The 22,943-nt window shown below is 46.3% G+C and overlaps 7 protein-coding genes across 7 annotated transcripts, besides 3 other annotated features; 1 reads left to right on the top strand and 6 right to left on the bottom strand.

Annotated features, from left to right (window-relative positions):
• Window positions 1-72: 72 nt before the first annotated feature.
• pmt2 (protein O-mannosyl transferase) lies at window positions 73-2,649 on the bottom strand (the record flags this gene model as incomplete). The annotated part of the gene is made up of 5 exons (XM_001264899.1): window positions 73-716; window positions 854-1,613; window positions 1,669-2,221; window positions 2,281-2,411; window positions 2,491-2,649. The coding sequence occupies 5 exons, from the start codon at window positions 2,647-2,649 to the stop codon at window positions 73-75; spliced, it is 2,247 nt and encodes a 748-aa protein (XP_001264900.1).
• A 643-nt stretch (window positions 2,650-3,292) lies between these two features.
• Window positions 3,293-4,840: a mobile genetic element.
• Window positions 4,841-5,794: 954 nt separating this feature from the next.
• Window positions 5,795-7,937, bottom strand: NFIA_017030 (putative MFS monosaccharide transporter; the record flags this gene model as incomplete). Its single annotated transcript, XM_001264898.1, has 7 exons — window positions 5,795-6,192; window positions 6,250-6,461; window positions 6,541-7,041; window positions 7,104-7,297; window positions 7,362-7,650; window positions 7,741-7,818; window positions 7,879-7,937. The coding sequence occupies 7 exons, from the start codon at window positions 7,935-7,937 to the stop codon at window positions 5,795-5,797; spliced, it is 1,731 nt and encodes a 576-aa protein (XP_001264899.1).
• Window positions 7,938-10,557: 2,620 nt separating this feature from the next.
• Window positions 10,558-12,007, bottom strand: NFIA_017020 (putative mitochondrial carrier protein; the record flags this gene model as incomplete). Its single annotated transcript, XM_001264897.1, has 4 exons — window positions 10,558-11,416; window positions 11,475-11,623; window positions 11,738-11,744; window positions 11,799-12,007. 4 exons carry the CDS (start codon window positions 12,005-12,007, stop codon window positions 10,558-10,560), a joined length of 1,224 nt encoding a protein of 407 aa, XP_001264898.1.
• A 651-nt stretch (window positions 12,008-12,658) lies between these two features.
• Window positions 12,659-16,084, top strand: spt16 (chromatin-remodeling protein SPT16; the record flags this gene model as incomplete). Its single annotated transcript, XM_001264896.1, has 7 exons — window positions 12,659-12,838; window positions 12,911-12,995; window positions 13,054-13,175; window positions 13,245-13,397; window positions 13,461-14,892; window positions 14,942-15,540; window positions 15,596-16,084. The coding sequence occupies 7 exons, from the start codon at window positions 12,659-12,661 to the stop codon at window positions 16,082-16,084; spliced, it is 3,060 nt and encodes a 1,019-aa protein (XP_001264897.1).
• A 393-nt stretch (window positions 16,085-16,477) lies between these two features.
• NFIA_017000 (zinc metalloprotease) lies at window positions 16,478-17,464 on the bottom strand (the record flags this gene model as incomplete). The annotated part of the gene is made up of 2 exons (XM_001264895.1): window positions 16,478-17,152; window positions 17,219-17,464. 2 exons carry the CDS (start codon window positions 17,462-17,464, stop codon window positions 16,478-16,480), a joined length of 921 nt encoding a protein of 306 aa, XP_001264896.1.
• Window positions 17,465-17,879: 415 nt separating this feature from the next.
• Window positions 17,880-17,909: a microsatellite.
• A 28-nt stretch (window positions 17,910-17,937) lies between these two features.
• Window positions 17,938-17,970: a microsatellite.
• A 56-nt stretch (window positions 17,971-18,026) lies between these two features.
• Window positions 18,027-19,527, bottom strand: NFIA_016990 (CDC50/LEM3 family protein; the record flags this gene model as incomplete). The annotated part of the gene is made up of 6 exons (XM_001264894.1): window positions 18,027-18,126; window positions 18,179-18,341; window positions 18,392-19,097; window positions 19,157-19,253; window positions 19,318-19,354; window positions 19,428-19,527. The coding sequence occupies 6 exons, from the start codon at window positions 19,525-19,527 to the stop codon at window positions 18,027-18,029; spliced, it is 1,203 nt and encodes a 400-aa protein (XP_001264895.1).
• A 1,075-nt stretch (window positions 19,528-20,602) lies between these two features.
• NFIA_016980 (SWIRM domain-containing protein) lies at window positions 20,603-21,787 on the bottom strand (the record flags this gene model as incomplete). Its single annotated transcript, XM_001264893.1, has 1 exon — window positions 20,603-21,787. One exon carries the CDS (start codon window positions 21,785-21,787, stop codon window positions 20,603-20,605), a length of 1,185 nt encoding a protein of 394 aa, XP_001264894.1.
• Between the last annotated feature and the right edge of the window lie 1,156 nt (window positions 21,788-22,943).

The following is a 22,943-nucleotide window of genomic DNA, read 5'->3' as shown; positions in this document are numbered from 1 at the left end:
ACATACATCGCACGATCGAATCATGGACACAGAATTGTTCAAGCTGACATTCGTAGGTGCCTGACATCCAAATCAATTCGCAATCCGCCAACCGCTCAGCCAGTTCAGATTGGCCCATTGCTGGCTAGGTCCCTCAATGCCGAACACGATGACCCGGAAATGAACAAACATCCCGATGATGACCATGTAAAGGAAGGCATACAGAGACCCACGAGCCACAGGACTCATTTTTTGAGTAAGCCAGTCGACACAAAAACCGAAGGTAAGTATGGCATAATAGAGCGCAGGGTAATAATGGTGAACATAGGTCACCCGAGCCATGATTATGAAAGGGAAGTAGTGTAGGATCCATCCGAGCAGAGGATAGAAGCCGGAATAATGGATGTGATCGATGTCCGCTTGGTTGAGATCCTTGTAACCCCGCTGCCAGCGGGCCAGATACCAGAATATTAAGAGTCCAAAAACCCCGAGACTGACTGTACTGCCCCAGTAGACAAAGGGATTTCCGAGGAGATAATACTTAATGGTGTTGTCATCCCAGGAGCACATACGAAGGCCCACATTAAGTATTGGCCATTGCCAGAATTTCGACGCAAGGTCATCTTGTTTGTCTGGATCAGGAACAAGCGCGTTGTTCGATGTCATCATGGCGACATTCAGATGAATGAAATCCTTAAAAAAGGGGGACTTGTACGATCCTGGATCACCAGGTGGAACTGCGAGAATTTCACGTCAGACCAGGGTACCAGCTTGCTCGAGGGGGAAGAAAAGGTAATGTCTGCCCGGGGGGTGAAAACAGCAGAGGAGCGACAGGCTGAGCGAGCAATGGTCAGCCTTCTCGGTTGGTACTTACGTCGATCATTGAAATGAGACTCCACGTTCCAATGCGTGTAGACGTCGCGAGGATTGTTCTCTTTAACGCATGTGGTCTCGATCTGCTTAAAACCCCACTGTGGGAGGTTCACGTTGCCGGCGCGCAGATAGCAGCCCAGAACGATGTGTCTCAGGCGGAATGCAGTTGTCAGGGTTCGAATCCTGCTTCGGTCCCTTGACGCGACATCATCGACAACCTCCACTGCCCAGTGATCTTTTTCGTCCCCAATAGTGATGTTACCATAGCAGGAGACTTCGTATTGAGATTTGGTGATAGGAGCCGGGATGGCATGCGAATGAAGGTTTCGGCCCGTTTGCCCATGAATAAGACGAATAATATCGCCATCACCAACAAAAGACAGAGGTCCGTTGGCGTCATACTCAGGTTCATGGCGGTTGGGGTAGATGAACCAATCGTTGTTTGCGTCCTTGTGATGGTAACAAGTGACCTGCTGCTGATTGGAACCGTCGGGATAAGTTTGAACATGAGAATGCAGCAGTCCTCCACCATAACCCATATTTTTTAAAGTGACCCTAGAGCCAAGCGCAATTTCGAGAGGGCTGTCCTTTCCGACTTCGGTGCCCTTTAGGTTGGCCTGAAAGAGAGAGCTCATCTGCGCGTCGCCCGGTCCACTGTTTTCAAGAATCCAGAAATGCACGTAAAAGGAAAGCATATATACCACAGCTGGTATAATAATCAATCCGACTACGCGAGCCAGTAGGTGATTGACGAGGACTGTCTGTTCACAAGGTCAGGTAACACAGCAGTATTCTGGAACTCCCTTCAGTACTGACCTTCGGCATCCTAAGATCGCCAAATTTATTCCACAAATCTTCAATTGTATAGAGTCCCACTAATGCTGTGCAAAAAAGACCCACCCATTTGACACTGCATACGCAGCCGATACTTATACCTGTCAGGAAGAGCCACGTGAACCACTGACCTGAGAAGCTAGCATGCTGTAACCGATGAAACTTAGCCCAGCACATGGTGGTCGTAAAGGTGAAGCAAAGTAACATCGAGTCAAGCAATATGAACCTTGAAATGGTCGCGTAGGAGTTTTCGAACAAAACCATCAGACTGATTAGCCAAACGGTGGCCTTGCGGAAACCTAGCTCTCGAGCAGTGTAATAAGCGAGAGGAACGCACGCAACACCGAAAGCGGCGTTGAAGACACGCATGAATGTAAAGTTGACATCGTCTGGGTATTTCTCTCCTGATTTGAATTCAAAGGATCCGTTGTATCCAGCAAGGAGACCGGATAAGCCAACAAGCATCTTTCCCAGTGGCGGGTGAACATCAAAGTAGAATTCTCGCTTCAAGTAATGTGAACCGAATTTCCCAAAGCTGGTCGACAGTAATTAGACACTATGGTAGTTTCGCATGGCTAAGGTTATGTAACGTACTGGGCTTCATCCCATGTCACAATGTTCGAGCGACCTATGCGGTACATACGGGTGAAAACAGCCAAGGCTGTCAGCACAATCGGCACAATGAAAGGTTCCCAACTATATAGTATTGAGGAGAAAGAACTGGGCTGTTTGGCAAAAGGGTCATTAGCTGGCGATAAGATGCGACGCTTTGCAGGTGAAACAGGATGAGTATGACCGTCATACCTTAGGCCTCGACTTTGCGTCCTTGTCCTCGAGATTATGAGATGAGAAGAGCTTATCAACTTTCTCTCCGGCGTGAACATTCCTACGCCGCAAATCGGAGCCGACATTGGCACCGGTAGTTGATGCGACATCCATTTCCGCCGTGGTGGATGGTCTCATCCTAGATCGATGCGAAATCAGCGTTCACGTTGCAAGGGCACCAGTGGAAATTGGAACGCATACAAAACAGTCTTTTGAAATACTGAGTTTAGGGAAAGAGAATGAGTTGGCGTAGATGACTCTCAGGGGCAGTACACGGGCATATCAAATTCTCAATTGAAGAGGTTGGTATCCAGATTATAATGAGCGTGAGCCTACAGGGTCCTCGACAGATCTTCAGGTGGAATCAAAAATGTACTTTTGTAAAAATTGGAAGGGTCGAATAAAAAGTAATGAGGGTTAGGAAAATCAAAAGAAAACGAAGCAAAAGGCAGAGGTGGCTACAGCAGGCATGAAACGAAAGGCTAGTAGAAGCTGGGTTGAAGCATGTGGTTTAAGACTGTAAAGGTAGGTAGTAAGTAAATGGATAGTTGGCCTGCAAATTCCACGGAAAAAGTGGTTCGGCATTGGATCGGCCCCGCTCTGGCCACCTCATTCTGCTCCAAGACACCAATAATGAGTGCTTACCCATAATTGTTGCGGCTTGCCTAACATAATCCACGGGTGAGGCGCGGATACGGGTGAACCGCGGATTTCTGCGGATTTTCACTGCTACCCAAGCAGTATTCTTCAACGCGTTATTTTTTTGTTATTCCCATACAAAATGCCTTTATCCAAGGAAGCTCATATTCAAATGGCTATTACTGCATGGAAAGATAAGAAAGTCAAATCAATATTAAAAGCTGCGAAGCTATATAATGTAGCTGAATCCACCCTTCGCGAGCGGCTTGCTGGCGTCAAACCACGGTCAGAAACACACGCAAATAACCTCAGATTATCTTTAATTGAAGAAGAAACTCTTGTCAAGCAACTGCTAGATGCAGATAAATAAGGCTTTTCAATTCAGTCTGACTTTCTGCGTGAAATGGCGCAAATTTTACTTCAGGAACATACACAGGACCCTACTATAGTTCTTAGTATCAACTGGTCCTATTCCTTTACCAAACGCCGTCCTGAACTACGTTCAAGATATAATCAGAAGATTACATATGTGAGGGCAAAGCAGGAAGATCTAAAGGTTATAAAACCATGGTTTGAAACTGTACATGCAGCAATTCAAGAACATGGTATACATCAAGATGATATTTAGAACTTTGATAAAACTAGCTTTACAATGGGACTCTATACAGCATCAAAGGTTATTACTACAGTGGAACACAGTGAAAGACCTCAGAGAGTTATCCAAGGGAACCAGGAATAGGTCACAATTATCAAATGTATGAGCTCTAAGGGGATTCATATACCACCAGTCATCATCTTAAAAGGAAAAGAACACCAGGCTCCTTAGTATCAAGAGGCCAATCTTCCTCCAGATTAGAAGCTTACAAACAGTCCTAATGGCTGGACAACAGATGTGATAGGCCTTAAGTAGTTGAAGCAAGTTTTTGACCCTTTTTCTAAACTACATTCAACCGGCGCGAAACAGTTACTTATTCTTAATGGTCATTCAAGTCATCTAAATGCTAAATTTGACCATTTCTGCAAGGAGAATGCAATTATCTCTCTTTATATGCCTCCACATACATCTCATCTTCTTCAACCACTGGATGTTGGTGTTTTTGGGCCACTCAAACACACATATAGAAAATTAGTTGAAGACATGATAGCGGCTGGAAACAACCACATTAATAAAGAGGATTTTCTATACCTATATCCTTCTGCACGTGAAGCAGTCTTTACTCAGAAGAATATATGAAATGGCTTTGCAGGATCTGGTCTTAAACCACTTGATAAAGACCAGGTGCTTGCAAAAATCACCTTTCAACTTCATACGCCAACACCACCTCTTATTAAGGTTAAAGGGTCAATATCTTCTGCTTTTCAAACACCTCAGAATTCTCATCAACTTGACCACAAGTTCCGCAGCCTACAGAAAAGTCTTCAAAAGAAAAGGACTCTTTCTAGTAGTCTAATTTCTCATATCCAACACCTTAAAAAGGCCGCGCAGATCGCAATGAATACCAACCTTCTTCTTCAGTGAGAAATCAAGGTTCTACAGGCTCAGAATGAGCAGAAAATAAAGAAGAAGGCAAGGAGGCGTGCGGTTCTAGGAAATGATCTCTTTATATCTATACAGGAAGGTTATGATCACATTCAGCAGCTTGATACACTTGCTGAAGGGCAGATTAAAGGGCAGGTTGATAAGACTACATCTAGACTTCAGCAGCGAGCTCCACCACGCTGTAGTGGGTGCTGGAATATTGGACATAATAGAAGGAGTTGTCCTAATAAATAGTCATACATTCATATACTAGATAGTCTAATTTTAATGGCGTTGATGGTTGAAAAGCTTCAAAAATATATTAGGAGAGGGGAAAATCCACAGAAATCCGCAGTTCACCCATATCCGCGCCTCACCCGTGGATTACGTTATGATGGAGTACATCTATAGTCTTCGAGTCTTTGGCGTGGCCCATGGCGAAACTATTTGAGTTTCGCCGCGTATGTGAAACAACATACACTACCAAAAACCGTCTTGAAACCAGAGGTCAAATTGTAGAACTCTGTGGGATATAGGATGCTTATGTGTTATCTCGCACAAATATGCAGACGCATTTTTGTCCCGACTGATGATGGTAAATTAGCTGTTCAGACAGTACATGCTCACAGGTGGACGTGTTACGAAAAGGAGGGTGACAAAGAGAGATGAATGAAATGAGAAGCCCAGGATGAGACTTCTCCTACCAAAACCAGGACCCGCCCCTGACCAGAACAGAATAATCTTCAATCAGGTATTAACAAATTCAAAGATCTAATGAAGCTCCTCCTACATTGGAGAAATTCAGGCCGCTATATCACACGTACATAGACACTGCCGAAGAAGAAACAAGCCCGTACTGACCTATGTGGTCAAATCCGCGCCGTCTAGTTCTATCCACAACACGACGTAGATACACCAAAGCAAGATTGTTTGTTGCCGCCAAACCTCTGTACCCCTTGGTCAAAGGAGAAGAGAAAGATGAAGCAACAGCGAGACCACAAAGAGAAGGAATAGATATATCGCCAAAAGCGCAAAGGATAGAAAAGAAGAGAATTAGTACTGTAGAAGCAACAAAATTCTCGGAAACGAAGAGGAGCACAAGATGATATACAGTCAAGGACCGTTCTAATCGTTCTCACCCTCCTCTTGCCCCAGACGCCTATACTGATTATTTTTCGCTTGCGGTCCCGGTGCTCTGTGGCGACTGACCATATTTGAAATCCAGCCGCCAATACCTTCAGGCCGTCCGCTGCTTTCATCCAAAGGATTAAGCCCTGCAGGTTTAGAATTCTCGTGGGTGTTGATGGTAGGTGGATCAATATCTAAACCAGGAATGGCGCTTTCCGTTCCAAACTGACCATACTGCCGTCTGATGTCCAGGGAAGGCACGGGCGAGCCGCCGCTCATAAGCGATCCACGCTCAGCTTGTGTTGCGGGTGTCGGCACAGCAGTCGTTGCATCTCCAAATAGGACGTCCATATCTTCCAGACGTACACCGCTCGTTTCGGGGTAGAGGAAGTATACTTAAAAGGTACCAATTAGTGAATGATGAATTGTCGGATCTGCAATGTGAGGCTCACCGAGTACAAAACTACAAGCACAAAAGAAGGCATGGACAAGGTAAAGACGCCATTTGATCGCTGCCTGAAGGACAGGAGTCACTTCTCCGACGAGCCAGTTGAAGGCCCAGTTCGTAGCTGTGCTAAGACTGGCCCCCTTGGCACGGATGCTCAGGGGCAAGATCTCGGGAGGGTACAGCCAGGGGATCGGGCCCCAGGATGCGCCGAACGAACTAAGTTGCGTTAGTACTGGATAGATTATTTATGGTTCCACCCGTTGAGAAGAGGGAGAAGAGCACAAAAGATACTCACGCATTGTAAATCATGACAAAAATAACAGTCAGGGTTGGGGTTGCTGCAACATCGATATAGATGAAGTAAGATATCAGAGAGAGAGAAATAATCATTGCAACGGCCCCGGAAAGCAAGATCGGGCGCCTTCCCCAGCGGTCCACGAGATACCATGGGGGAACTGTCGAGGCGAGATACGAGAGCCCATTAATTCCAGTCATCAAAATAGCATCGCGACCCGCCCAGCCTGCTGACTCAAAGACGAGTGGGGCATAATAGGATATCACATTAATACCGTTCAGCTGTGCCAATGCCTGAGCTGACATTGCGATGAGGACTCGTTTGCGATAACGCTTAAACATGTCAGTGTAGGATCTTTCACCTTCCTGCCGTTGCAGAAGGACGTCCATTTTGATTTCTCGATACTCCTGCCGGGCCTTGTCGTTGTGCAAATCCCCCTGCCCATATAGATTGGCAATGACCACCATGCCCTCTTCATCGTGATCGTTATCTAACAACCATCTGCCCTTTGTATAAGCAATATGCATGGCATGAAGATCGAATTGGCAATTTCAGATACTCACCTCGGCGATTCACATATGATGAGACTTCCTAAGCCAAGGAGGGTACCCATGATGCATTGGCATAGCAGTGGCAAACGCCACGCATAGTTACTGTCGATGTAACTGCAGAAATAGTCCACCCACACACTAGCCGCGTATCCGCAGATATTGCCGGTAAACTCGATACACGCTAACTTGCCCCTGTTGTGAGGCGGCTATTGATGCGTCAGCGGACCGGCAAAAAAGAAGGGGGAGAAGAAATCGAGTGATTCTGCATACGGATATCTCTGATTGATAGACTGGTACTATTGTTGACAATGCTCCGACGCCTAGGCCTGCAACGATACGGCCGAGCATCATCATGGGTAGACCAGTTGCGAAGGTCTGGAAAGCGCCACCGATAGAGAACACGACAGAGCCGTAGAGGATGGTCTTCCGCCGTCCTATCAAGTCGCCAATCCGGCCAACGAGTAAGGAAGAAATGAATGCACCAACTTCAAGGATGGCGACGACTGTGCCGATCGCAGCTCGCGATGGTTGATTGAAGTAATCCTTGAAGTACCAACCACTGTATTCACGTTAGTCATTTGTTTCAAAATCGCCATGCCCATCATCTCCAAGGCATGGAGGCCTTTTGCCGCAAAGTCGGAGGACGAACGTGATTATACCCGACATAACACCCTGATCATAGCCAAAAAGGAAAACACCTAATGATACGAAAACACTGGTAAAGTACCTGTATAAAGGTCAATGAAAGTACTGCAGAGCCAGGAATCAGGAAGCAGGATCTTCTTACAGTAAGGGCTTCCCAACCAAGCCATGGATCTGGGCGGTGTGTCTATTGCTTGGAGACATGATGATAGCTAACGACCGCTCTATCCTGGAAATTCGCCTAGGCGCAGGTGAGGGAATGTCGATGGATATCTTCTCAAGATCGGTCCGACCAGCGGGCGATTGAGCTATGTAGCGCCTGCGCCTTTGTCGCTTCAGTCCAGCTCGAGACCCTTCTGGACTGGCCGTTTCGCAATCCAGAGACTTCCGCAGTCGATTTTGAAGAGGCTCTTCTACATCTGCAAGCTGCTCGGCTAGGTCACCTGTGTCGGTCCAAACGGAGAATGTAGACTCGACAGTGTGACCAGACGAGTATGAGGAACGTCGACTGCCTTTCTCGCTCGCAGAATCAACACCGGCAAAGTGCCCCGAGGATGATTGCAAATGAGCGCTTATTGACCGCAGAGGTATAGTACTTGAGGTGCGTAGAGAAGACTTTGCTGAAGGAATGTTGGCGGTTGTGGTGGGCTGAAAGCGACAGCCCTTCCGCGCTCAAGAGTGGGTTCTCGGAGAGAGTTTGAAGTGATCAAAAGTGGACTGGAGATATCAAGCTCTCCAGCTCCTCCATGCAGAGTCTGGAATTTTTTTTCCCTGAAGGTAGTCCAGACAGGTGTTGTAGATTACGGCGGCAGCTTTCCGAGAGGTATGAAGACTGGTGCTGCGGGAGCTGGACGTTTTCTGGCCGAATGATGCAAGGCAACTTGGGTAGAATATTGATCCGCAGAATCTACGAGACCACGAGAGCAGATAGCGGAGACGTTGCGGTCAGAATCTATCTCAAGGGTTTAAGCTTGTAATGGATCAGCGATGCGGAGTAGCCAAGTGACACAGTTGGAGCCTGTTTAGTCAAGACTAAGTGATCAGGCGGAAAAACCAAATAAGGCAACGACAAAGGCTGGCTTAATATAGCTAGCTGAGCACTTGCAACAGCAGGGTTGTCGACCCTAGACGACGGATTGAATGTTTAGAGAAAATTATTTGACACCTTGGTATCAAATGTAAATGTTAGAGAATGGCAAGGAAGAAAAAGATAGATGGCAGTGGGTTGAAAGCACGGAATACACTTAGGCGTTTTCTTTCCCCAGAAAGTTGGGGAGAGGTGCTGAAAGTGGAGGCCAGAGAAGAGACCTAGCACACTCAGTCTACACTCAGAAGGTCGGAGCAGCCTAATCATTGCCCCTGACACCTCATTGGATGATTGGGTCATGGGTCATTTATTGCAGGTTTGCAACTTGCGGACGGGAACGGGACGGAATGTCCTTATGGAGTAAGTACCTCCTCCAGATAGACTGTCAGCGTAGACTAAGGTACGGAGTACCTTGGGTACTTACGGAATATGCCCGGCCAAGAGATGAGAATACGTGGTAAGATATCCACTGTACTATGTCATTTAACCCAATAATAACTATTTAATGATACCTAAGGTACCTTAGTCACTGCCTTACTGCTCCATACCTGGCTTCATTCGAAAAGGAAAGCCGCCTTAAGATGAAAGTCTACGGTAATTATTCTCCATACTTCAACTGTGAGTTGTCTAGGAAGATATCTGTATGCCCGCTTTTAAAATGGGTCTATAGGTATCATACCCCCTACCTTCTCCATGCTAAAAAAGGTTATGAATATGAAAATGGCTGTTGAGGCACCAATAATGAATAATGTATCGACAAGGTAGATACTCCGTACACCTCTTCTACCATTATTGAGACCCAGCCGAACAGTCCACTAGTTATTCATTGCATCTGAAATCGAGGCCAACAATTAAGTAGATCCTGTTATGGGCAGTGAGCCAATAATGGTGGGGGCCTCACCTCTATTCTCAAGGTACCTTACTCTACGCAACACGGTACCTCCTAGGAAACATCTCAGCGATCCTAAAAGTGACGGTACTCTGTAGTACAGTTGGTACTCTAAAACACCTTGTCGGAACTTCCAGGTCGAAGCGGGATGCACCTTGGGACTTCGAAACCCAGAGTATGAATAGAAAAAGAAGCTCTTCATGATGCCTTCTGACGATTGAGCATATGAATTGTCCGTTCAGACTGATTAGATCTGGCCGTGGTCTCTCTTGTGCCGTCACCAGAGTCTCACCTGTGACCACAATTTCATGAATGGGAGGTTAAATATCTGAGGCCTTGCCATTGAAAGCAGGTCAACCTGTCAGTATTCTAGTGTACTTCCTCTATACCTACGGATGGTCTGGCTACATTATACTGCCTGGCGAAAGTACTGGCGTAATGTTTACAAAAAAGTACGCAATAGGACTGACTTGACTGGGACCATTACGCAAATGTCATCACAGGCATAGCCTACATCAGCATCTCAGGAGGCAAAGTCCCATAATCTGGTCAAATATGGTAATATTGTCAGGACAGCGAGAGGCCAGACAATCTTATAGAAGTGCCGTGTGAACAGTCATCTGACATTAACTCCATGAATATAGTACAAGGGCCTGAGATAAGACCCGACCTCTCCATTCACTCGCACAGAAGTTCAGGAAAAGGGCTCGAGGCGAGATGACATGTAGAAGCAGCGAAAATCAACATCAATATGCGTCTTCGAATATTCTATCACTAAACATTGGTACCAGAACAAATCAATGAGCGCTCATCCTGACAATGATACAATCACTGACCAGACTTTTCTCTCAAGTCAGAAGAATGTCGTAGCCGTCTTTCTGAATATAGATGGCGTCAGCCAAATTAGCATATTTGCGACGCACAAGTTCGAATATCACAAGCCCAGCACTAGTGCTAGGCACTTGGCGAAGAGCATTTCCTACAAACCCCTGAAATAACCATTTACGCCAACCACCAGCACGTGCTGCTCTCCTCCTGCAGCGTTTGAATGTTTCTCGATAAGCGGAATAATAGACTTGCATCATCTGCCCTTTCGTGGAGATCAGGTTAGCCTGATGATCAAGATATTCTAGTCGAGAATAATGAATGTTCTGGATAGCACTCAGCGGATGCTGTACGGCCTGCTGCGCAATTGACGCTGCCACACCGGCTAACATCAGGAAGCATGGCTCTAAGCTATAGTGAGGTTTGATGAGCGGGACCCCACGGTCACTTGATTGAGGGTCTCGCAGACTGTCCAGCTGATGAGTGCGAAGTGACCCGTAATATCTTGTAATGAAAGAATAATATGCTTGCGACTTTATGTACTCGAAAGTACTGAAGAAAACAGCGTATCCAAATGAGTCGCGCAGAAGTGACAGGCTCCAGCCTGCGAAAATGCCGCGAAGACCGATTTCTTTGAGTTTGTTCTGTCCATAGTGCCACATACTGCGGTACTGACCATGGAGAATGTCATTCGTCCGTAGTCGAACGTGGAGAGCATCTAGAGGCGCAGCTACAACTGACTGTACCGTACCAGCGGCAAAGCCAGCTGCAAATGTATCAGCAGGAGATGCAGGAGGGTATATACGCTTGACACTTCGGGAAACGGGTTCATATAGGATGCCAAGGGCCTGTAGATACGACGTATACAGGACAACACCAACGCTAACAGCAGATGTTAGGCCCAGAGTGACCGAAGGGAGAAAGGGCGGGCTTAACTCACCCTGCATTTGCCAACATAGGTGGTAAAAGCTGATTGGGGATGAACCGCCAACCATAAGTACGAACGGCATGGACGAGAAGACCAGGTGTCGTTGTATGTAATGACCAACGCTTTTCAGCGGAATGAGGGTTGACAGCTCTTGCGAATGCCTAATGGGAACGTTTCGAGTGGAACAATCATCAGCTCATGTCGGGCACGATGAGTATAGGAGTCCTAAGATTCGGAGAGAAGAAGCCAGGAAGTGTTTAGACTGGTATACGGACCATATAACTGCAAGTGTGTCAACAAATCTCACTCTGAGTAGCGAGAGGGAAAAGTGCATACTCAACTCGAGTGCGAAAAAAGGCCTTCACGGGAGCTCTGAAGTAGAAAGCAACCATCTGCGCACTGACTGCACGAACACCAGCTGCCGAAGCGCCAGTAGCTGCATCATTCCGAGGGTTTCTTCTAGTAGACTTGCTGGATTCTGCGCCAGAGACATTGTCATCGAGGCGTACTTGATCCCCAAGGGAAATGGTATCCTCAGATGACATTATGCGGATGACTGAGCGCGCCCTTCTCCATCGGGACGTATATGCATTCAGATCACAAAAGCTCGCGGAGAGGATGATTATCAGTTGCGTATCCGGATATTTTACCAATCCTCGCCTAAAAAGAGGTAGCAGAATATGGAGAAAAGAATCGAGATGAAGGATAACACAAGTTGAGAAACATTGAGATTATCAATGTTGGATCACCTTTTCAGGAAAGGGGTAGGCATGATAATAAATAAAAAGAAGACCCAAAAAAAAAAAAAATAATGTCTTACAGTGATGTGAATCTAAAAGGTAATACGTCTCCTACTCCTGTAAATGTTTACTTCAGTCATTAGAAACTTTTTCATTGCTTTCCGTTCCAAGAGTCTAATTAAGAGTTAGCATACCATGCAAAGGATGCAAACTGCTCAAACATGGGAAAACGCGTAGCACCAGCCTCGCGTGTACGACTTCAGACTTCTCTATTCTCCGTTCTTACATAGTCCTGTGCACTGTCACATCCTCGAACTTTTGTGTTTACCATAGTCACGTTACCGAATTCAGAGATTAAGGCGATCAGAGAAGCTTGACGAGACTTGTGAACTTCTAGTTCTTCAGGCAGGCTTAGCACACCCTGCACGACAATCTCACTTTCAACGCCATCAGATCATGGCTGAAGAGATTGTGATAGACAAGACTTTGTTTTTCAATCGGTTGTCAAGCTTCTACGCGGCATGGAGAGCGGACAAACGCTCAAGTCACCCCACATTTGGTGGTGTTGGCTCGATTGTCATCTTGATGGGCAAGACTGATGAGGCGAATACTTTTCAAAAGAATAACGCTATGCATGTATGTTCAATCCCTGCCACTACATTTGGTGCTTCCTTTGCGACGCTAACATAATTGTCGGTTGACTGTTAGTTCTGGTTGCTGGGTTATGAGTTTCCAGCCACGCTTCTCGTCTTTACGTTGGAAGCTGTTTATGTTGTGACAACTGCGAAGAAAGGTAAATCTTTACGTCCGAAGTACAGGGGCTTTTTGCTGAATAGAGGGTGCCCACTCAGCCAAGCATCTTGAGCCGTTGAGGGGTGGCAAGATCCCAGTTGAAATACTGGTTACAACGAAGGATCCTGAAGGGAAATTGAGGTCTTTCGAGAAATGCATTGAAGTCATCAGAAGCACTGGTGTAAGTGCTCTATCATGTGACATTGCTGTTGTGTTGTTACTTGAAACTAATTTCTTCGTCCGTATGAAGAATAAAGTCGGTGTTTTACCGAAGGACACAACTGCAGGTCCCTTCGCGGAAGACTGGAAGCGCACTTTTGCGACATTATCTGGCGAAATAGAGGAAGTTGACATTTCGCCGGCTCTGTCGGCTGCATTTGCAGTGAAAGATACCGACGAGTTGGTGCGTTGAAAAGGAGCTTACTGTTTGGGGAATTGGGGAGGACAATTAGCTAATATTGTACAGGTGTCCATAAGAAACGCTTCACGAGCTTGCAGTGGCTTGATGTCTGAATACTTTGTGGAGGAAATGTCACGCCTTCTCGACGAAGAAAAGCAAATGACTCACAAGGCTCTCTCCGCGCGGGTCGATGCAAAAATCGACGACGCTAAATTTTTCAACAAACTGGGCAAACTACCGGCCGAGTTCGACGCTCAACAGATTGACTGGGCCTATGGACCCGTCATTCAAAGCGGGGGAAAGTATGACCTTAGACTCACAGCAGTGTCTGATAACAGCAATCTCGAACCGGGCATTATTATCGCTGGATTCGGGATACGGTATAAGACTTACAGTTCAATGATTGCACGGACCTACTTAGTGGATCCGAGTAAGTCTCAAGAGACAAACTATGCCTTTCTTCTGGCTTTACATGAAGCGGTTATGAGAGATGTGCGCGACGGCACAATCGCCAAAGACCTATACAACAAGGCGATCAATTTAATCCGGACGAAGAAACCGGAGCTTGAGTCCCACTTTGTCAAGAGCGTCGGTGCTGGTATCGGAATTGAGCTTCGAGACCCTAACATGGTGCTGAATGGGAAAAACAGCAGAACACTGAAAAGCGGCATGACTCTCTCTGTCACAGTGGGACTAACAGACGTTGAAGACCCGGAATTGAAAGGAAGCAAGAGCTCAACTTACTCTATGGTCATCACAGACACCGTTCGTGTGGGAGAAAATGGGCCACATGTGTTCACCAAGGATGCAGGTCTTGACATGGACTCCGTATCATTCTACTTCGGAGACGAAGAGGAACCTCAAAAACCCATCAAGGAGAAAAAGGAAGCGAAAACCAGTGCTATCGCCAGCAGGAACATCACAAGAACGAAGCTCCGAGCGGAACGGCCAACTCAAATAAATGAAGGTGCTGAGGCGCGTCGCCGCGAGCACCAAAAGGAGCTAGCCGCTAAAAAGACAAAAGAGGGCCTTGATCGATTTGCTGGAACTACCGGAGACGACAATGGAGTTACGCAGAAAAAATTCAAACGGTTCGAATCGTACAAGAGGGATAATCAATTGCCAACAAAGGTGAGAGACCTCACTATATATGTTGACCAAAAAGCATCTACAGTAATAGTTCCCATAATGGGTCGACCAGTCCCGTTCCATATCAACACAATCAAGAATGCAAGTAAAAGCGACGAGGGCGAATATGCGTACCTCCGCATCAACTTCCTTTCTCCCGGCCAGGGAGTTGGTAGGAAGGACGACCAGCCTTTCGAGGATCTGTCGGCTCATTTCCTGCGAAACCTGACTCTTCGTTCTAAGGACAATGAGAGGCTGGCTCAGGTTGCCCAGGATATCACTGAATTGAGGAAAAATGCTTTGAGGCGGGAGCAAGAAAAGAAAGAGATGGAAGACGTTGTAGAGCAAGACAAGCTCATTGAGATCCGAAGTACATCCTTTCACCGCCCAAATCTGTTGCCAATGCTAATCACTCATAGACCGCCGTCCTGTGAAGTTACCTGACGTCTACCTTCGGCCTCCTTTGGATGGGAAGCGCGTTCCGGGTGAGGTCGAGATACATCAGAACGGTCTTCGATACATGTCTCCGTTCCGAAATGAACACGTCGACGTGCTCTTCAGCAATGTGAAACACTTGTTCTTCCAACCGTGTGCTCACGAGTTGATTGTCCTCATTCACGTCCATCTCAAAACGCCTATCATGATTGGGAAGAGGAAAACGAGAGATGTGCAATTTTACCGGGAGGCCACCGAGATGCAATTCGACGAGACTGGCAATCGCAGACGCAAACATCGCTATGGAGATGAAGAGGAATTCGAAGCTGAACAAGAGGAAAGGCGACGCAGAGCAGCATTGGACAGAGAATTTAAGGCCTTCGCTGAGAAGATAGCTGATGCCGGGAAAGACGAGGGCGTTGATGTCGACATACCATTTCGAGAGATTGGTTTCACTGGCGTCCCCAACCGCTCCAATGTTCTGATACAACCGACCACTGATGCCCTCGTGCAATTGACGGAACCCCCCTTCCTAGTCATCACCCTGAATGAGATTGAAATTGCCCATCTCGAGAGAGTGCAGGTAAGGTTCTACTAGTGTTATGATTAACATTATTGTTTTGCTGATGGATTTGCAGTTTGGTCTCAAAAACTTTGACCTAGTCTTCGTATTCAAGGACTTTCACAGGGCCCCTGTTCATATAAACACGATACCGGTGGAGTCCTTGGAAGGCGTGAAAGATTGGCTGGATTCCGTCGATATTGCTTTTACCGAGGGACCTCTGAACCTCAACTGGACAACCATCATGAAAACGGTTGTGAGTGATCCTTACGGTTTCTTTGCGGATGGAGGTTGGTCCTTCTTAGCCGCAGAGTCTGATTCGGAGGACGGATCGGAAGAGGAGGAGGAGTCTGCATTTGAGCTCTCCGAGTCGGAATTGGCGGCGGCAGATGAGAGTTCTGAGGACGATAGCGAATTTGACGACGATGCTAGCGCGGAGGCAAGCGATTTCAGCGCAGAAGAAGAGAGTGGTGAAGATTGGGATGAGCTCGAAAGGAAAGCTAAGAAGAAGGATGGGGAAGGCGGCTTGGATGATGAAGAACATGGCAAGAAGCGAAAACGGTAGCGTGGTTTATGCGACTTCTCATCCAATAATCTTGAGTTTCATCGATCGGCCTTTCATGGACTACTCTTTCATATAGGTTATCTTCGATGATAATGGTCATGTATTAGCTCAATAGAATCTTGCGGATACCGGCTTTGCTTTGACAGTGCATCTGGGTAGGTGAATAATGGCTAGACTCATGCTCAACTAGCTCTAGTTGCATCTTGTGCTGGTTAATTATGGGGTTAGACAGCAAATGTTGAGCATGGGAGATTCCCTAGTCGAAAGGGCGATAACTTAAAAGTAACACAGTAAGATATCGCATGGTGGCCAGAGAGCGATGTCTCACCAAGGTCTATTTACAAACACTATTGAGTACTGAATAGATAATCAGAATTTGTCCCAGGCGAGATGTTATTTTCCTTTCCTCATGGAGAACCACATGTCTCGCATTCTCTTCAGCTGATTAGATGTAAAGGAAGCATAACAGTCATCAGATGAATAGTCCATGAAATTATGTATGTCGTCCAAGCCAGGGCTATCCGGGCATGAATCCTTCTGAGAAGGGCACCCATCAGTAGGCACCGACTGCTGCGGTGTGTCTGCAATGTAATCACCAGCATTGTCTTTCGAACACGACTCCCCTTCGAAAGTATGTAAGAGACCATTCCAGTGACCAATTTCGTGTATTGCAGTACCACCCCGATTGTAATGAGTCATGGGGCCACCAGGCATAGTCTTAGCCAGCACATTGCAGCCATCTTTGGAGTAACTGACTCGAGGGCTGCTGGCGTTAATGCTCGGATCCGGAAGAGTGCAGAAACCAAGGACGCTAGGGGAGGCAAGGTCTGAGTTATATGCGTGGCGATTGTCACCTTCAGAGGTCCATCTCGCAAAGTCCGTGGTGGAGGGTGGCTGTAGATTGGTCTGAAAGTAGACATTTAACGTGCTGTAACCTCCCTTGCGAAGTGCTTTCTTCATGGCGGAGTCATCCCCATTGCGCGCCCAAGTTTTATTAATATGACGGGTGACGCCCTTTAACCGATAGGATATTGAAGCGTTTTCATAGGCTTTTTGCAAATAATGTAACTTCGAGATTGTCAACTAGCTGAAGAGTAACCACGACGCAGCCGTCTCCGATAAATGTAAACTGACCTGAAGTATGACCATCTCGTCTGTTACTAAATCTGCATCGGTTTCGCCACTCACAATGTGAAACCACGTCTCTATCTCAATGGGCTCCAAGGCTCTTCGCATGTCGTAAGATACGCTACTGGGTTTCGATTCGAACGCGCCTAGTCTCTCATGTTCAGCCCTGAATGCTGCATCTGGACCACCAGTGGCACAAAGAGAACGGCCCTGTAAAGCCGTCGCACGACATAGAGTTCGGCGGTCCGACATGAGACTTATAACAAGCAAGACATAAACGCAGGGAATGGAAGGCAACATCGTGTTGAGGAAGCTTGTCGCAGAGCATCTTGGCTTCAATCTCTGAAGGCTGAATGGAATTTATAAAGTACATCTTGTTGCTATTGGAAACTGGAATGTTTGGTGTTGATTACCCGTAGACAGGAATGTCGTCTCTGACAGGGAAGTGCCTGACAAGGGACAAGTGGAGAAATTCCAGTCCGAAGTGTGCACATTCTGAAATTTGTTATAATCACCAATTGAGGAATCACGCCTATTCAGGAAACAGTCTCAGAATCAACATCTTGGCAAAAGAAGATTAGCACATACTGTAATGCTTAGAGCAATGGCAGTGATTCGGCCCGATAATCATTTGAACACCTTGAAAGCAGCAATGACAGAGCGGGCAAAAAATAAAAATAAAAATTTAAATAAAAATTTAAATTTAAAATTTAAAATTGAAAAAAAGAAAGAGAGAGAGAGGGAGGGAGGGAGAGAGACTACCCAGTCAATATCATACCGCACGGAACAAGGCAATTTGCTGGTTGAGCCTGTATCAATGGGCATGCGGCCCAAATCTGTCATTCCTGCCTGTAGCAGTGACTGTACTTTCCTGTTCATTATTCCAGGTCAAGTAAGTGTGATCGCCGAGTTTCCTAACCACAGTAAGCTTTACTAGTTGTCGAGCAGAGGAACAATATTACATACCTTGGTCGTACTAAATGGGCAAGGGTAAACAGAGCCCCAAGAAGGACGCAGATACCGCCAACGACGACATAAGCTATACCCATGAAAGGATTTTGTCCCCCAATGACAGTTCTGGTGGAGATGAGAATTGACTTCGTGCCACCATACTCAGTAACCGGAAACCCTAGGGCCCAATTAGCCAGCGGTAAGGTGAATTGCATAGCGCGAACGAACGATCTTCAATATCCAGGCGATAAGAGCCAGCTTTCATAGACACGTTGTCATTTCTGCGGGACAGTTTGCTGAAAGCCGGTAGAGCAGCGGTCCTCATCCAAACCATGAAGTCTTCATCTTCATGAAGGTCGGGGATACCGTCAATATACCCATTTGGGTAACGGTCGTGCCAATTCGGTGGCGGCACAACTTCCCATGGCTTGTATTGTGTGGTTTTAATAAGTTCCTTATCACTATCCCAGGCGATGCCCTTGTTAGTCATGAAGTACACCGTCGGGTTCAAGTCACTGAGGAGTTCAGGGCTGTGTATTGTGTCATTGAATTGTGAGTTCGCAATGAGTCCGCACGGGTAATAAGCCTTTCCAGTAGGGTCGAGTTTAAGAGGATCACATGAGCCACCATCGATGGTCTTATTGTCAACAGCTTTGCCTTTCAACTGATCTATATCCAATGACTTCACGTATCGCCGATGGTTCTGGTAAAAGTTGGTAAGACGATAGTATAGAAAGACTGGAGGCCCTAAATCGTCCGGTACTTCGAAACTCAGCCGACAAATGGTGGTCCCGTTCTCTATACGACGCTCCCATGTCGGGGTAGACTGTCCAGTCGATGACTTAAAGGATGACTTAACTCGGTCTGCAATTGAGACTGGGTAAGAAGGGGCCTTTTCCGCGCATTCTGAATAATCTATAGATATCTCTTGGACCTTATCATTGTGCTATGTCAGATGCAATGCGCATGAAATTTTGAATCGACAATACATACTTGGGAGCTAGCCCACAAGAGAAGGCCACCGATCGGTGCAAATATGATGCCGAATACAAAGAAGATGGGCAGAACGCTTCGCGGCGTGAGAATTGGTCTATGGTGTCGATGCGTTAGCAAATTTAGGTATAATCGACAATATAGTTAGATTTAGATCTTACTGCCAGGCTTTTAAGCGCTGTTGTCTGAAAGCAGTGTCTGTTATTGGGCTGTAAGTATTGAGGAAAGAGGTATCCACGGAGTTTTATTAAAAGACTGAGAGGGCTCTTACTAGCAGGTCTCCTAGTCTTTGGCTTCTTATCGCTGTCAGTCTGCCCTCCACGAGCTTGATCTTTGAGAGACCCTGTTTGAGGGGTTTCCACATGAGACATATCGATATGATTAATTTCTAAATGACTTTCAATGGGGGATTGAATATGAAGAGGTTCTGGTCGGTCTAAACCATTAAGAGTTGTCCAGCGGTTAGTTAGATAGAAAGTAGTACTAATAAGGAGTTAAGGGACCATTCGGGTGGCGTCCTCGAATCATATATTACGGTACTTTCCGTTGACTCGAATGCATGCCTTAGTGTCTTCCACTTTCCACTTCAGAAGTCCAGAGTCCAGATTCACTGACATCCGACTTACGTACTAATTTACTGAACGACTACCTTAATAAGCAACTACTTAAGGTTATTTCAGATCTTTGCCTTGGTTTTTATGTATTAACCTCAGGGGCAGCTCATAGGTTCCAAAAGACCCTGTGATTATTGTTGGAACCTGTTACACTAGGTAGTCGAACCAGGTTGATGAAGGACGGTATAAATCTCAACCTATGTCCGTTTAGAAACGCTATAGGAAAATTGTCGATTGATATTGTATAGAGTGAATCTGTGACTTGTCAGTGGTTTCTGCACTAATCAAGGACACCCTTGCAGGCTAACTCTGGAACCTGCGCTGGGTATAACTGAGTACTAAAGCTAAGGTATTGATGGAAAATCATAGGTACATTCTGCATAAGCCTATAACAGATAATGTTACGAGACATGCTGGCAGCCCTTTAGGGTACGACCGTAGTTTGACAGTCATATAACGACCTGTTGAAAATCAAGCATGCCGGGATTGCCGAAAGAGAGCGCCTGAACCAAGTTGTACCAAAGTTTACAAATTAGTCAGGTGGATAAGTAAAAAAGGAACCAGCAAATAACTTATGCGGAGTCTTTCTATTTAAAGTTAGAACTGATAAGGGATTAGATGCACAGTCCAGCCGTGCGGCTCTCATAAACCAAAGAGCAGAAGAGGTCTGGAAAGGAAAGAACTTGCCCCATTCCAAAGGCTATAATCATCGATTCGCTATTAAGTAACCTGGTCCAAGTCCAACTCCCACAGAATAAACCTAAAATAACACTAATCGCAACATAGCAAGGTATGAGTATTATCGACCAATAAAATTCGCCAATTGCTAAGGTCACTCTAAATATTGCTGAAAGTGTTCCGAATCGAACCAGCCGACACGATCATAAGCGGTCCACAACTTGCTCGCTTTGTTGACATCAATCTTGCAAGCTTGCTGGGCATCTGTTTTGCGGAACTCTTTGCCAATCCTTAAAGCTCTCACACGAGCCTCGAAGATGCGGCGTTTGCTGCATAAGTATGTTGCGCACGAGAGCCTCAAGGTAGAGGCAAGGCTGAGCTCAGCCGGGCTCAAAAGGTGCCGGTCTGGATCCTGGCTAAGATCTAACATCTGTCCTTTCCAGTCTGCCTTCAATGCCTTCGCATTGCCGCCAAGCGTTTCTGGTGAGGGTGAGAAATCTTTGATGGAAGTATAATCTGTGTCATCCCGATTTGTTCCTATGCCTCTGGGAGGCCTAGCACTCGTCTGAGTAGGTAAGTCAAAGGATTCATGCGCCTTCTGATGCGGCGTAGATTTGGGGGAACGCTTGGCCCGCGGTGTTCGCTGTGCGCGAGGCTGTGTGGCAACCGCCCGTTTGCTTGGTGCGGGCGCAATCTTCTTTAAATTTGCATCTAAAATTTTTGGTCGACGACGATTCATCATGAACAGTTGACGCTCAAGTGTCTCGCGTTCCTCCTTCGCCCAGGCAGCAGGATTCCGGTTATACTGGGCGGAAACGACTGGCACACAGGAGAGCGCTAAGAGATACTCATCACGTGTTGGCTTATTCACTTTGTTATCAAATCTTGCCATGTGAGAATCGATATGTTGTTCCATTAAAACCTCTGCTGGGGCGGGAAGAATCTGCCCAAACAAGGGCTCATCAGTGGCAACATCTGTCAAAGAATCGTGATGGGGGAACAGAACAGGATCTCTCGAGGAACTGAGCACGGCATCTCGCTCGATTTCTTCTGAGACATCCGATTTTCTTTTCTTATTTCCAGTGTACGGAGTGACGGGCGGCGATGGTAAATCCATTTCTGACTGCGTTCGCTTCCGTTCGCCAGAAATGGGAGGAAGTTTCATGCCATGGACAAACGAGCAATAATCCTGCGATGTCGAAAAAGGGGACAGTGAGGTATTGAAATTCTCGAACGGTTTGGATTCAGGAGGTGACATGAGACTGGAAACAGAAGGTAGGCGACTCATGGCGAGTTTATGATTTTGGTCCAACGGCGTTGGGGGTGTATACGGGTTCATTCTATTGATAGAGATGGGACTCAGGAGGGCAAAAAATGAGCTGGGTTGGAATGGGAAGTGAAGAATAGTGATATTGGATATGATTTGGGTTTGTTGGAAATATAATGCCTCAAAAGGCAGTTGATGATGAAGGCTGATGCGAGAGTGTTAGTAGAAGTCAATGGAAAGGTGACTGTCAACCTAATGTTGGCAAAACACACGTGAAAGGTGATTTGTCAGGGCCGCTTCCTTTGTCTAGGGTGGCAATGGACAGATATGACTCAGAGAGTAATAAAACTCCCAGCCACTGGGTACTTGAGAGTCGGTTCTTCCTTATTGAATATGACTGGGAACCTGATGGTTCAATGCTGGAAGAGGGGACGGGGGGTTGTGATGAGCCTTGTTGACAAATGACTTGATAGTCTTTAGGTTTTCCCAAATGGACTTTAAGAGTAGATCTGACGATGAGTCAGTGCAGTGATGGCTTAGATTTAGCTTGTCAGTAGATAGTGTCATCACAGGGCAGTAATAAATATGGATGCGGGGGCGCGTGCAGTGATCCAGTCAGGTGTTACTCTTGAGGTAGTGTATGCTGACATCTAATGGGCAGGTTTTGGGGGTAAAGATGTAAGAATACTAGAGGTATGGATATAGAGAAGATATGAATTGTCAATCTAAAGGTGTAAAAATCTAAAATAATCCTACTGTTGTTATGAAGGTACAAGGAATTATTGAAGGTTTTAGGCATCAACAGGAACCAGAACAGTCCCTATGACTCGAGTGGTGGGGTGGAATGATCAATGACCTATGCCACATGACGACAAGATGTGGGACACTGATGCCATCCTTCATCATAATTGGCTGGAATAAAAGATGGGATTGCCCCAAAGTATACAGAGTACATACCATAGGTACTGTGACGACTGTCAGCTGTGGAGTACCTTATAGGGTAATGACCTCCGGCACAGTGCCTTAGCTACTACAGTGTGACTACTAGGTTATGTGCCTCTAGAGCTACAGCAGCCCATTAAGTTCACTGTACAATAGACTAGAAGCTGTTTAATATGTGTTAGGGTTGGACTGTAAGGAACTGTTAAGGGCTATGGCAGGCCATAAAGCTGTTGTATATGACCAACACTAATAGTGCAGCTATATTAGATGATGTAATACCCTATAG

Source organism: Aspergillus fischeri, genomic scaffold (assembly GCF_000149645.3).
Source record: "Aspergillus fischeri NRRL 181 1099437636249 genomic scaffold, whole genome shotgun sequence".
NCBI classification, from domain to species: Eukaryota; Fungi; Ascomycota; class Eurotiomycetes; order Eurotiales; family Aspergillaceae; genus Aspergillus; species Aspergillus fischeri.
Note: the sequence above shows the minus strand (reverse complement) of the source record. Positions and strands in the feature narration are given on the sequence as shown.